Consider the following 15,014-nt stretch of genomic DNA (forward strand, 5'->3'; position numbering starts at 1 on the left):
CCTCATTGGTACTTGCAGAAGCTCAAACATGCTGCGTAACACGAGAATGAACCTCATTGGTTCTTGCTGAAGCTCAAATGTGCTGCGTAACACGAGAATGAACCTCATTGGTTCTTGTTGAAGCTCAAATGTGCTGCGTAACACGAGAATGAACCTCATTGGTTCTCGCACGTCAAGCAAACATGCTTGAGCTTCTGTTTACCATATCTGATGTGTGTGTTGAATGTTTATACATGAATAAAAGCCTAAATTCAATCTGTTTATTATATAAAGTGATCGAGTCTCTTCAGAAAATTTTGACTAAACCGCTCAATTCATATGGATTCGTTTTACAATCTCTTTATGAACTTTTTGAAGCATCAAAGTGGTAGTTGTGTGGAAGGTCAATGGAGGGACAGAAATCTCTCAGATAAATATCTTCATTTGTATTTCAAAGATGAACGAAAGTGTTACAGTTTTGGAACGACAAGGTTGAGTGAATAATTTAATTTTTGTCTGAACTAATTTAAATGGCCTTGTGAATACTGCAGTCTTACTGATAGCTGAAAGCAAAATCAAAATAACCAAATTATTTAATAAATAAGCAAAAATGGTTTAGAGAATATGAACGTTCATTCTGCATAAATCTCTGTCAAGTTCAGATTCCATGTGAGCCTGCACATCAGTATATAACATGAATCATAGAATGTATTCTGTATTTTCTCTGGCAGGAAGTGATGCTGAGCAAAAGGGGCTGAAGTCTGGTGATGAGGTACTGCAGATACAGGACTCGTCTCTGCAGGGTCTCACACGCTTTGAGGCCTGGACACTCATCAAAGGTCTTAACGATGGGCCGTTTACACTCGTCATCAAGAAAAAAAGATGCGAGTAGAGCTTAACTTCATTCAAAGGCACTTATTAAAACCCATAAGAAAAAACAGAACACATACTGGACTTATCCCAATCTTCAATCAACTAGAAATTATGCAAAACATTACTTCAAGCCTTAAGGAAATGCCTCCAATTGCTACAAATCACAATTTCTTAAAAGCAGCTTTCCCATTTGTTTTGACCAATGATTTTTCATGACATTTCAATCAGATAGAGCAATTTCTAACCAATTAAGTATTTTAGAGTTGAGCAAGATAAATGCATATTCACAATAAACATTCACATGACTTTTTAGGATTTTTTTTTTTTTTGAATCTTCCCCACTTTCATGAGTTTTGCAGGCCTGGAAAATCACAATTTTAAATTTCCCTGATATTTCCAGGTTTTCCAAGACTGTGGGAACCTCGCTGGGATCATTCAGTTGCCTTTATTGCACCATTTTGCCATTTATGCATTTTGACAGTTGTATGACTCTCATATCTTGTATGACGTGCATGATGTGCATCACTGCATGATGTGGTACTACATGATCAGCAAAGCTTGTTTTTCTGAGCAGAGTCTCATAGCACATTGCTGTGCTGGTGTTGTACTGTTTACTGTCACGATCAGGGATTCATAAAAAAAAGAAAGAAAATTCTTGTCAAATCTGCCTGTTTTGATGCAACGATTTGCACAAGCCTGTAAATAAATACCTTTAGATATTGTATATTTCTACAACATTTCACCAAAGCAGAATGTAAAGAACGTGTCATGAAGCGTTTCCGGCACAGTGTTTTCAAGAGAGAAACAAATGGAGGAACCATTAAGTAGAATTTCAATAATCATTTTTCTTTGTCAAATGCTGCCCCTAACAGAACAATGCTCTAGTTTTTCCCATCAAACGCAGAAATAATAAATGCATCAATTTGATATTTTTAAGAAAAAATATCCATTATCTTCTCCAACAGATTCCACTTTTGACAGTTAAGAGATAACTAGTGTGCCGAACACCTCTAGTATTCTTTTTAGTTATTTCTTTCCTTTTAAAAGAAAAGCCTTAATATATTGAAAATGTGTCAGAACAAAGATGTTTAAATGTAGTTAAGGTTTGTAATGTCCAAATAAAGTATGATACAAATGATACACATGGTCATCAATCATGTTTAATATCTGAAAACAGAATCTAAAAGGAGAATCAAACAATGGGTTTGACAGTGCAATTTCTTTTTTTCTTCTTTTTTTTGGGTATTAACAAACAGTACACAGATGTCCCATAGTGCAACTGCACTGAGCAAAAACAGAGAAAAACATGTTTGAAGTCAACATGAAATAACAACTGACCCAATTTTAATGCATTTTTCAGGGTCTTATAGTGTGTGATTCATTAGAAAGAAAAAATACATTTCTTCACAAAATGTACTAACTTGCTCCGCCTCTAAAATGACAATCATTTGCCTGCATTCTGTTTTGTACCGCCCACTTTTAAAGATCCAATCAATTCCAGATGGATAATTTCCGCCAATCAAAATGTTATATTCAAAATACGTAATTTTACGCTTAAGTAAAATCGTCGACTTCAACAAAATGAAAAATCTGGAATGAAAAGCCCTGGCTTGACAGTGGAGCGAACTGACAGATGGTACTCTCTGATTCCTAATGGAATGTAAATCTGTTTTAGTAAAATATTGCACAATACTACTGAAGGCAAGCACACGCTCCTTGCAAAACAGATGTAAAATCTAGATCCCCAAAATAATCCTAAAATGCACATTTACAGTATATAAAAATAATTAAAAAAGCACAGAACACATCTCCAGGCCATGAGCATGCGTTCACAGTCGTTTCACTGACGGCGTACAGGCATAAAAACACAAAGTTAAGACGTATGCCAGGATGGACAATCGTGCAGCTGGACACAAAACAGGCAAATGGTAACGAAAGAGATAAGAGTCGACAAACAAGACATACAACACTGTTCTCTCTGAGGTTAGTCATATCTGTGACATACATAGCATCAAACAGTCCCTTTGTCCATGTGTAAATTAGACAGATTACAAGCAAAAATGCAAAGCCAAAATGGGATTCATTTTTTCTACAACTATGGGAAGAAAAAAAAAAAATGTATTTTTCATGCTTTTTTGGAATGTTTTAAAAGGTTTGAATCGACTCCCTTTCGATTTACGAGCGAGAATTTGAATTGAATTAGCCACACCCCACAAGATTTAAAATTGGAATAGAATTTGAATTCCAATGATAAGAAGTGGAATTCACTCAATTGACGTTCAAAGACATTGAACATATTCAAACAACAGAAGAATTCATTAGTCTAAAGGCAGGAACACACCAAGCTGACGCCAACGTACTAGTGGCGACGAAAGAAGACTGCGGGATTGGCTCACGTCAGCAGCGTCTGGGTCCAAAGTTGCCCTGACACACCAAACCGACGCTCGACAGCCGACGGCCAAGTAGCACGTCCGTTCTGCGCCTGCGTAGGATGAAATGCCTGTCCGTACCAGCAGGTGGCAGTAGCTGAACAGCCAATCAGAATGATCAGATGGCCAGACGGACCGACGAGCTCTGATGCCGATTCAACGTGTCGAATCGGCTGGAAAAAAGCAGACGAGGACCAACTTCAGCCGATGGTGAGAAAACTTAGTCGGCCGACAAACAAAAACTGCCCGGTTTGGCATGTTCCTGCCTTAAGACGAAATTACGATTATAGTTAATAAATTATGTAATCTATATATAGAAATATATTCTATATATAGAAAATGTTTACATTTCATTTTAAATGTTATTCAGGTAATTGTTTAATTCAACTTTCGCTAATTCAAATTCGAATTCGAACTCTGCATCCTGTTCTCTACCTCAATTCAAATTCAGGAAATCTATTGGAATTTCAGTCATTCTTAATCACTCTGATTCCACACAATTCCACATGAGTAATTTGTTCCTCTCAAAGAGATGTATGAAATAACTGCAGGATATTTTCCATTTATCCATTAGCATTTCCAGTTCTCTTAATGGCAGTTGCTCGGCTGGCAGTCTATGGATTTGGATACTTAACAAGGATTCTTTTGAATGGCCATCAAAGGAGAAAAAAGCCAATGGGGTCATGCTAACCAGCTAAACCTTAGCGTTGCTATTTTATCATCATATCATAATAACATGCCTCATCATAATTCTGTCAAGATTGTTCTGGCCTTCTCTTGATGGCCTAAAACATACAGTACATAATCTCAGTTATGTTAACCGAGAACAGCAGCAAATGCAGTTCTTCAAATATGTCTGAAGATACTCGTCTGTCAGTAAACATTGAATTTCAAAAGCCATTTATGCACTATAATATCACTATTCAAATATAGAAATACTAGGTTTCAGCATATCTAACATCCAGACTTGTGATAAAAATGTCAAAATCGAGCATCCACCAGGAGCTCAATTATTCAAATAAACCCAGATACATGTCATCAAATATTTGACTGAAATTCTAAAAACAGCTTATTAAAATAAGGCTTTGTTCCAAAAACTAGAGAACTGCCTATTTAGGCCAGACATCAAAGGTGTGCTCCTGACAGCAGTTTCAAAAAGTAAGCAGCAACCTTGTGTTGCCTTCTAAGATACCTCGATGTTAAGGATTAGTTCACTTCAGAATTTAAATTTCCTGATAATTTACTCACCCCCATGTCACCCAAGATGTTCATGTCTTTCTTTCTTCAGTCGAAAAGAAATGAAGGTTTTTGAGGAAAACATTCCAGGATTTTTCTCCATATAGTGGACTTCACTGGGGTTCAACGGGTTGAAGGTCCAAATGTCAGCTTCAAAGAGCTCTACATGATCCCAGATGAGGAATAAGAGTCTTATCTAGAGAAACCATCGCTCATTTTCTAAATAAAAATTATTTACCTTTTAACCACAAATGCTCATGGATGTGTATGGAGAAATATGGAGAAAATCCTGGAATGTTTTCCTTAAAAACCTTAATTTCTTTTCAACTGAAGAAAGAAAGACATGAACATCTTGGATGACATGGAGGTGAGTAAATTATCAGGAAATTTGAATTCTGAAGTGAACTAATCCTTTAATGCCAAACTCTGTTCAAATCAACTGCGAGTCGAGACCTTGCTTTCAACTTAGTAGAAAGCAAGGTCTCACTAGGTTTTATAATGGAGCCGTGAAGTTTACCATATATGAATGAAATTATTTTCAAATTTATCATCATGCTACATTATAGGATCACACCCCTGAATTATGGCAAAAAAAAAAAAAAAAAAAAAATCACCCTGATGGAGTAGCTGGACTGGCAGAGCATGATGCTAGTGACACCAGCATCATGGGTTCAATTCCCCTGAAACAAACTGACTGATAAAATGTCACAGTACGTCACTTTGGATAAAAGCATCTGCCAAATGCATAAGTGTAAATGTCTTTTGTGTGCAATAGTTCCCCATTTGAATCACTAGTTTTCAGAATTTATGAACTAACATGGTAAACCAAATGATCCAGTGCCTTATACCTATAAAACGGACTATGTGCAAGTGTGTTTGGACATTTGTACTGTAGCTATTGGAAGAATCAGGATTAAGGTCATTTCACTTTCCATCTAAAGCTTGATTAAATGCAAGGTGTGTCAAATTATCAAATATTCACATTTAAGATTAAAGGGGGACATTTTCTATAAAGTGTCATTGGTGCTATTTCATCGATTTTACAGCTTTGGTCAGGTTGCTGTAAAACTCTACCATACTAGAGGGGAAAAATGAATCGACGACCGAACGAGGAAGTAAACCTCCAAGATCCGTCTGGAAAAAGCTGAACAGCTGTGTTTTGCCTGGTTCCCTACAGAGAGAAAGAGAATGGGATACTTAAAACTTTTAATGCTACTGATGCAATATTGCATGAAAAAAAAAAAACATTGAAATGTAATTTTTTGTCTCCATCTGCTGTCTTATATATGAATTACATCAACCCAAGGCACTTTCACTGAATGGCATGCTTATTTTTCGGAGAAACTTACCCAGGAACTGGAACACAAAAGCAGCCACACGGGTGGTTGAATCCTCTGACATAGCCGGGTTGAGGAGGACAGTTTGGATGGCTTACATTGGTCGCTATAAAACAATGAAAATGTGATTATCAGTAACAGCATTATTAAGACAGATATTAGGTCTTATGTTAATGGAAAAATTATGCTTTTCACAACAAACTCTGTTTGATAATAGTGTCTGATTCAAATCCATTTAAAAGGAGGAAGGTCATAACACTGCATACCGTTTGATGACACCGTGCCATCCTCATAGCGTTTAATGGAAATGACATCAACAAAATCTCGAGGTGATATGATGCCCATAGCAGCCGAAGGCGTGACGGTTCGGCAGATCAAAACATCCTAGGGAATGAAAATGAAAAGATTTAGAAAGGTATAAATCCGCCATTGTATCTCTGCATTACGCACTAAATCATTGCGATGCCATGTGAATCTCAATGGAAATAATAATTATTAAAGGTGAAGTGACTAAAGGCGAGTAGTTTCACTATGGTCACCAAATGAAATGGCAAAAATAATGACTGTTTTCAAACAGGTCTCCCAGACACTCCTCCAAACTCACGCCATTGGTTTAGCCAATGTTGTTTTCGGGCTGGTTTGTAAATACTAAAACAAATAGACTGACGTCTAATAGACTACACTTTTCAGGACGTCAGCCAACAAACTGCACACTGGGAAATAAGAAAGTGAATTTATGTCTGAACACAAAAGATGATATTTTGAAGAATGTCTGTAACCAAACAGGTAAGGAGCCCCATTGACACTTCCATAGTATTTTTTCCTTCTCCATACTATGGTGCCCATCAACTTGTATTCACCAAACAATATTCTTTAAATGGGAACTATAAAGCCACTTTTTACAAGATGTAATATAAGTCTCTGGTGTCTCCAGAATGTGTCTGAAGTTTCAGCTCAAAATACCCCACAGATCATTTATTATAGCTTGTCAAATTTGCCCCTATTTGGGTGTGAGCAAAAACATGCCGTTTTTTGTGTGTGTCCCTTTAAATGCAAATGAGCTGCTGCTCCCGGCCCCCTTTCCAGAAGAGGGCGGAGCTTTAACAGCTCATGCTTCGGTTGCTCAACAACAAATCCAGCATTGAATTGACCCTTGTTTGTGAAGCGGTCTGGCGTTAAATGACGGCATGACAACAACACTCTACTACAACAACTCTTCCTCTTCTCTAAAGCAGCCCAACATGGCCTAAATAAATCAACCACCCCTTTAAATATCTTCTTTTGTGTTCAGCAGAAGAAAGAAATTCATACAGGCTTGGAACAACTTGAAGGCGTTTTCATTTTTGGGTGAACTATCCCTTTAACAGTGTAAAGCATTGTTCCTCACACACCTAGCTGAAAGGGGGAACTGGTCAGACCAACGATCTGCTTTCATATGGGTGTGTATTTGTGTTTATCTTACCGCAGACACCTGCTCAAGCAGCTCAAACTTCTTTATATTAGCATCCCATTTTACACGAAGTCCATTGATTTCAGGTTTCAAGCAGTCCCACACTTTCTCTGGACTGCCATTGACGATCCCTTCCCCCTTATACCTGAGAAACCCAAAGAACACACAATCACTGCTCTGGACAAAGGTTAATGTCACTGCTGAAGTGGTGTTTGCACATGATGTCGACAGCGTGTGAATGCTCGAAAGAGAACTTGGAATATACAGATTATAAAGTAAATGCAAATACAAAGAAAAAAAATGTATCGACCATGAGATTTAACTTTACATGTCATGTCACTTTTTTTTTTTTTACTATATATGTTTATTATGCACAATATTACATTATTGCATTATTTGACCTACAAATGAACATTAATTAGATTTTTTGTGTTTTAAAAAGACTGCACAACACTGTTTTTGATATTGTGTCATGATTAGGGATGCACCGATATGAACATTTTGTCTGATACCGATAACCGATAATTCTGTATATTTGAAAGCCGATAACCGATATATTGGCTGATAAATCTAAATCCAAATCTTTATATAACTTTTGAGAGCCTGATTACAAAAACAAAAGTCCCACCATTAAAAGCCATGTCCCAAGCACACAATTATAATGTTCTCATTATAATTTTATGTAGCCTATTTGACATGTTGCACTTAACTGTATTTTCCTTTTTGAAGTGATTTCAATCATATTTGAAGCAATTCAAAACCATCATGGCGAACAGTGCGCATCTGAAGTGTCTCAGCTGAAGGAAATAATCCATGATTTTCTTATTGGGCCGATAACGATAACATTAAAAATGAACATGTATTGGCCGATGCCGATATATCGTGCATCCCTCCCTAGTCATGATGGCAATTACAGCAATCCTTTGTTTCACAAAAATAAAAAAATTGCAAGTGCAACTGATTTCATCTTTACATTAGATAGGACGATTTCTGAGAAGGGGGCAAGCCTAAAATAATGAAATTCTGGTGAACCAATGTTTAACAAAGAACAACAAAGGCTTTCTCTAATAGAAGCAGCATTTCATATATGACATAATCATGGCAAATACATAAAAAACATTTAACATTATACCAAAATCCTCAAGGCCACAATCCAGTCTTTCAATTCTTCAGGAAATATAGTTAGATGTTTCATTTTCTACAAATCCAAGTCAAAACCGACCCTAATAGAAGACTAATCTGGTGATTATGCCAATTAAAGGGTTAGTTCACCCAAAAATGAAAATAATGTCATTTATTACTCACCCTCATGTCGTTTCACACCCGTAAGACCTTTGTTCATCTTCAGAACACAAAAGGGCCGATTTCAAAACACTGCTTCATGAATCTTCTGAGCTTTATGTAGCCTGGGAAATTTGCTACTCACACAATTTCTCTCCTCATACTTCCTTCATTTGGAATAATGCCAGTATAATGATTTATTTTTAAGGAATTGGTTTAACAGGGATATAAATCATCTTATGAACATGTTTGATAATTATGGGAATCTTTTAACTTATGAACAATTCATGTGAATTCCTCCTACTCTTGTTCATCTTGCTAAAAGTCACTATAACTCTACAATAATGACAAAACCAAAATCAATTTTAAACAGTCTTGAATTGATTGATAAAAAAAATGCAATAAACATATTTGTACTTTTTCCAAAAACAAAATAAAATAACACCTAGAGGAAAATTCTTTTGGAACTCTATTATTGATGATATTAATTGGAAGACTGCTTGGTTAATCTCCTTTAAATATTGTATCAATAACAAAACTAAAGAAATACATTTTAAAATGTTGCATACCATCTACCCTGTTAAATCAATAATTTCAAGATACTCTGATATTGATGATTTATGCTCCTTTTGTAAAAATGAGAAAGAAGTGTTAAAACATTTGATTTTTGATTGTAAAATTAGCTGTTATTAAATGCTATTATTGTGTACTATGAAAACAATGTTAACAAATGTCTTGAATACACTGTTAATGTATTCATATTGCTCAATTTTATAGGCTATACATAATCAAAAATGCTTAAATTCATCCCCAATATTTAAGGTATTTTTAGTGGAATTTGATTGTTTTATATCTTCTCTGAAATTGTTAAAAAACAAAAAGTCATTAAGATGTTTAAAATATTATATTTTTTCAGATGCCCTATTATTAATTAATGTCACACTTTGTATTGAAATAAAATGTTGAGAATAAAGTCATTAAATTATGAGAAAAAAGTTGTTAAATTACGAGAAAAAAGTCGTTAAATTATGAGAACAAATTCGTAATTTAACGAATTTGTTCTCGTAATTTAACATTTTTCTCATAATTTAACGAATTTGTTCTCATAATCTAACGACTTTTTTCTCGTAATTTAATGACTTTATTCTCAACATTTTATCTCGACTTTTTTCTCGAAATTTAACGAGTTTTTTCTCGAAATTTAACGCGTTTTTTCTCGAAATTTAACAACTTTAATCTCGAGATGGTTTTATTGTTTTATTATTGCTTGGCCCTAATCCTCTTCCGTAATATATTGTTGAAGTGTCTTTATTTAGTTTTTTTGCCACACAAAAATATTCTCGTCGCTTTATAATATTAATATTGAACCACTGTACTCACATGAACTGATTCAAATATGTTTTTAGTACATTAATGGATCTTGAGAGTTTCAATGGCTTTGCTCTCGAATTCTGAGCCATCAGATTTCATCAATAATATCTTAATTTGTGTTCTGAAGATGAACAAAGGACTTACGGGTGTGGAACGACATGAGGGTGAGTAATAAATGACATTATTTTCATTTTTGGACTAACCCTTTAAATATTTGTCAAGTAAAATACTTCAGATCTGAGAATAAATACTTTAATGAAGATATTAAACAGAATAAAGCAATGCATATTTAACAGAAAAAAATCTTGAAACTCTTTATTAGGGATTATTTTTAATTCCCCGATTGCATGAGAATTTATCTCATTCTCAGACTAAATTATGTCCAATTTTATGCGTGCACAATGTGTCATCATGTAACAGGGTTGACACTAACTAGAGCACGAGCAGTCAGCACATATGACGTCACGATGACAAATATGCAAGATCATGTAATTTACGAATTTATACTTACACATATCCCGCGAATTCACACGATGGTCTCCAGTACACCACAACATCATTCTAGGAAGAAAAAGCAAACAAATAATAAAAAAATCGTTTGTTCAAAGACGGCTAAACAAGCCAGTTCTGTTTAATACTTACAGTTTTCTTGCATGTTTTCCACCCGGACTCGTCTTTTCTGTAGCTCAAGAGACGCTCTTCCACTGATCTGGCCGTGTGTATATAATCCATGACGATGAGGATCAGTGTGTAGTTTAATTCTCTCTCTTGGCTTGTCCTCTAACAGCACATGTATTCAAAGCGTTATGTCGCGAGTGACCGGCTGCAACAGTGTAACACGATTCACCTTCGATTCTTCCGAGATCTTTCCTCAAGTACATCCAGTATCCATAAACTAACAGCGGCTACAGTCAAATCCGCCAGATTCTCGTTTAACATAGGCTACAGATGTTTTCAGTTCATTCATTAGTTTCAGATGACTGTCATATCGTGACTGCGACAGATAATAATCGATACAGTTCAATAGTGATCAAAGACACGCTTCAATTACACATGCGCGATCAAAACAATAAAAGCAAAGACAATTAACCCGTCTAATGCCACGAAATCATCATAATTTTAAAAAGGCCACTTCCTCAGTCGGGAGATCGTCAGACTAGTGTTGCATTCTGGGAATTGGAGTTTTCTTGGTCGATCCTGCTATGTCTCTATTTTGTCGTATTATTAAATAAAATAGACTCGCTATTTATTAAATATAAGTGAATATGAGGCCATTTTAAATATTATGCTACTTTGGTTTGAAATAATGATGTCTATAATAAACAAGCTTCTGATTTTGATAAATTGTGGTACACCAAGTTGGGTTGAAAATGGACAAACCCAATGTTTGCTCAACCTGCTGGGTAGTTTTATTGAACTCAACTATTGTTTGAAAAATGCTGTATTGCTTGCTTAAAATGAACCCAAAACTGCTGGAAATGACCATTTGTAACCCAGGACCACAAAACCAGTCATAAGGGTCCATTTATTTATTTATTTATTTTTTAAATTGAGATTTATATAGGCTATCAAAGTTGAATAAATAAGCTTTCCATCGCACTGTAAAAAGTAATATACTCTATCTACTCAAAATTGTCACAACAGATTACATGCAATATTATTACTTAAAGTCAATATATAAGAATTGAGTTAGAATTAATCAAATTAATTCCTTAAAAACTCAACTATTTAAAATGTGTAAATTTAGCAAACACCATTACAAAAACCACAAACTGACATAACAAAGCAATAAAAGCAACTAAATGAAAAACTTTTTCAATATAATCAACATCGGCATCTAAACCTCTGTTAATTTGTGTGTTTCTCTTTCCTTCAGTGATTTTACTTATCAGGTGTCTTCAATGTTGGCAATAAAAAATAAAGAGTCATCTTTGACATCTGTCTGTTATTAAATTTTACTTACATTACTCGTTCTAAATGGTTGGCATTTAAGGAATTAATTTGATTAATTCTAACTCAATTCTATTTGTTGAATTTAATTAATTATAAATCAAAATATTGAGAAAATCACCTTTAAAGTTGTCCAAATGAAGTCCTTAGCAATGCATATCCACTCACAAAATAAAATTGATATATTTATGGTAGGAAATTTATAAAAAAAATATATCTTCATAAACATGATCTTTACTTAATATCCTAATGATTTTTTGGCATAAAAGAAAAATTGATAATTTTGACCCATACAATGTATCGTTGGCTATTGCTACAAATATACCCGTGTGACTTATGACTGGTTTTGTGGTCCAGGGTCACATTTATTCATTTGTTTAATAAATAAACATTTATTAATAAGTTTAATGAATAATAGTTAAACAATCAACTTTTACTGAATTGCTTATTAATAAATGTTCACCTTTTGATTATTATTGTTGTCTCTAGTGTCTGATTTTTAATTTTCCAACCCATTTTGGGTTCATTTTAAGCCGGCCATACAATGATTTTTAAACAAAAGTTGGGTTTAATAAAACTGCCCAGCATGTTGGGCAAACATTTAACCCAATCGCTGGGTTTGTCCATTTTCAACCCAACTTGGGTTGTTTTTAGAGTGATTTATTATCCCAAAACATTATATCCATTATAACCTTTGATAAAGTTTCAGAAATCAAAACTTCAAAAGGTGGCTACAAAAGTTGACAACCTCTAAAATAATTTTGTAAATGTTATGAATTATGAAAAGCACATCACAGAGTCTTAATCGTATAGCCTGAACATGAGAAAATATTTCTGAAAGAGTTCCATTGTCCTTAATGGAAATACTTCCTCGTATTACAACACAAGCATATTCATACAATATAGATTGACGTGATGCTTTTGTTTACACATATCCTACATCATACACGACTATTACCACATATTCAGGATTGTAAACAGTTCATAAATGTAATAATTCATTGAAAACCCTACACACTCAACCTCTTAATCTCAATAAATATTGATATTTAAAGTGTTGAGGTAATCATAATTGCTCAGAGGGAACGCTTATGCAACCTTTTAACTTGTTGCTCATGATCATCTGGATCAAGGTCACAACCCTCACAGAGATTACAGGGGGAAAGAGTTCAATAGCAGTTTTTCATTGGCTGACTGTAAATGTTTACATTTACACACCCAATCTTAAATACAAGGTACAGCCTTGAATTAGATAGTGGAGTCCAAAAATTTCTTTGAATCAGCTTTAATGAAAATCTACAGATACATGCAAAGTACACTTACACAGATTGGCCATTTCTTTGTGCTTTACAAGGCAAACTGCAACTTTCATAGAATAAGCCTGTAGGTATTGTATTAAATGGCTCTGTTCCAAAACCTAGTAAGCTGCCTTGCTGTCTGCTACCTACATGAGCAGCTGCCTTGTTAATGAGGGATCCTAACTACAACCGAACTTCATAAATGACTGATATGTAACGCTCTATGTAGGCAGCAACTGGCGCTCAATGGAGTTTGTGCATGTTGCCAAGCTAATGGTGCAATTTTTCTAAGTAAAAATTGAATGAAAGTCCATTTTTATTTAGATAACTATATTTTCAGAATTTAATAAAATACACTACCATTTCTCTCAACTCCATACATCATCTTGGATGGATTTATGCTGTTTGGAGTTTCCCCATTTACTAACATTTTTAGTCATGATGCGTTCCAGACAACTCACAACTCCACTTAACCAATGGTTTCATCTTAAAAATGATGCTTCTCGGTGAAGTTGAGGTTTGATCGATTTGCTCTGAATGAGTTGGATGTCCAACCTCAAGCACAGTTCCAGTTATTTTCAAGTAGGAGGTGAGAGAAGTGGTGCAGAGGTGGCATTTTTGTTGGCCAAAACCCAGAAATGAGTTTTGCATGTCCGTTTTCCATTGTCCTGAAGTCAAAGGGTTTTTGGTTAAATGCCTTAAATTATATTTTCAAGATATTTTATGTTTTATTCTACAACATAAAATGCATACCCACTTGTGATTTTTTTTAAACTTTTACTTGTCTTGAAAAAGGTGGTTGATGATAATAAACATTCCTCAAATTATTGATACATAATATATACAAAATTGATTGATACCTTTAAAAAACTATCTTCTAAAGGGAGAGCATGCCCCCATAGTTTAACTAAATACTGTGGGAAACACTGCTATATAACGTTTTATAGATTTTTTTTTTGTTTATTTGGTGTTACATTTGAAATAAAATGTTGAAAATATATTTAAGTTATTATTAGTGTTCTCCTTTTAGAAATTACAGAGCCCAATGGTTATTGAGGTCAGAAAAGTAAGGAAAATGTTAGAAGAATGTTAACTGTGGTGTATTTTTATTGAAAAACTACACAAGAAATTAGAAATATTGCCGCAAATTATGAGAAAGGCCGCCGCAAAAATCAGAAAAATCATGGAGGGATTGATTATGGTTTAAGACTTTCATTTCTCTGAGTGTGTTTTTCTGTATTCTCCATTGTGGATATTTCATGGTGTCAGCCCAGATGCACAGTTCCAGTGGTTATTTTCAAGTAGGAGGTGAGAGAATAGAGTGGTGCAGGGATGACATTTTGTTGGCCAAAACCCAGAAACTAGTCAGCATTTTTGCACTTCCGTTTCCATCGTCCTGAAGTCAATGGGTTTTAAATGGGTCTTAAATGATATTTTCATGATATTTTTGTTTTATTCTACAACATAAAATGCATCAGTAATACCCACTTCTGATTTTTTTTTTTTTTGCTCGTCTTGAAAAAGGCGGTTGCTAACAAGTGGTTAAATGGGACTACAGAGGATGTCAGGGAAATTAAAGATCACCATACCAAACAGGTAAACTACTAACTAATCCGCGTTCTCAGCCTAGTTGTGTTTGTAACCGAGCACCTGCAAACTATAATAGCACACAAACTTTCAGGGAAAATTGTTGGAAATGACAAAATCATGCAACCGTCGTGTAGTTTCTTTCTAACTTTACTTATACAAATTGCTAGAAGTAAAGAGTGTTCATTCATGAAGATTATTGTTGTGAAAAAAAAAAAAGTGT

General features: G+C 34.7%; 3 protein-coding genes across 6 annotated transcripts in view; 1 reads left to right on the forward strand and 2 right to left on the reverse strand.

Annotated features, from left to right (window-relative positions):
• Positions 1-1,992, forward strand: part of il16 (interleukin 16) — a 44,234-nt gene extending 42,242 nt beyond the window's left edge. For all 4 annotated transcript variants that reach the window (XM_048183662.1, XM_048183663.1, XM_048183664.1 and 1 more), the window contains one exon: positions 711-1,992. In XM_048183662.1, coding sequence (XP_048039619.1) covers positions 711-871 — 161 coding nt within the window. In that variant the 3' untranslated portion in view covers positions 872-1,992. The remainder of the gene's footprint in view (positions 1-710) is intronic.
• Positions 1,993-4,650: 2,658 nt separating this feature from the next.
• On the reverse strand, positions 4,651-11,138 carry stard5 (StAR-related lipid transfer (START) domain containing 5). The gene is made up of 6 exons (XM_048183666.1): positions 10,599-11,138; positions 10,468-10,517; positions 7,317-7,449; positions 6,121-6,238; positions 5,867-5,960; positions 4,651-5,688 (listed from the first exon to the last, which is right to left on the reverse strand). Exons 1-6 carry the CDS (start codon positions 10,686-10,688, stop codon positions 5,544-5,546), a joined length of 630 nt encoding a protein of 209 aa, XP_048039623.1. The 5' UTR covers positions 10,689-11,138; the 3' UTR covers positions 4,651-5,543.
• A 1,500-nt stretch (positions 11,139-12,638) lies between these two features.
• LOC125264397 (transmembrane channel-like protein 3) overlaps positions 12,639-15,014 on the reverse strand; it is a 50,410-nt gene continuing 48,034 nt past the window's right edge. The window contains exon 27 of the transcript XR_007184076.1: positions 12,639-13,872. The gene's annotated coding sequence lies outside the window, so the exon portion shown is untranslated. The remainder of the gene's footprint in view (positions 13,873-15,014) is intronic.

The sequence above is a fragment of the Megalobrama amblycephala genome, linkage group LG3, assembly GCF_018812025.1.
Source record: "Megalobrama amblycephala isolate DHTTF-2021 linkage group LG3, ASM1881202v1, whole genome shotgun sequence".
Taxonomy (NCBI): domain Eukaryota; kingdom Metazoa; phylum Chordata; class Actinopteri; order Cypriniformes; family Xenocyprididae; genus Megalobrama; species Megalobrama amblycephala.

Coding starts and splice junctions, on each gene's coding strand:
- stard5 (XM_048183666.1), bottom strand. CDS start 10,688: ATGGATTATATACACACGGCCAGATCAGTGGAAGAGCGTCTCTTGAGC. Junction 10,518..10,598: donor GGAAAACATGCAAGAAAACT/GTAAGTATTAAA, acceptor TTTTCTTCCTAG/AATGATGTTGTGGTGTACTG. Junction 5,689..5,866: donor TTTTGTGTTCCAGTTCCTGG/GTAAGTTTCTCC, acceptor TTCTCTCTGTAG/GGAACCAGGCAAAACACAGC.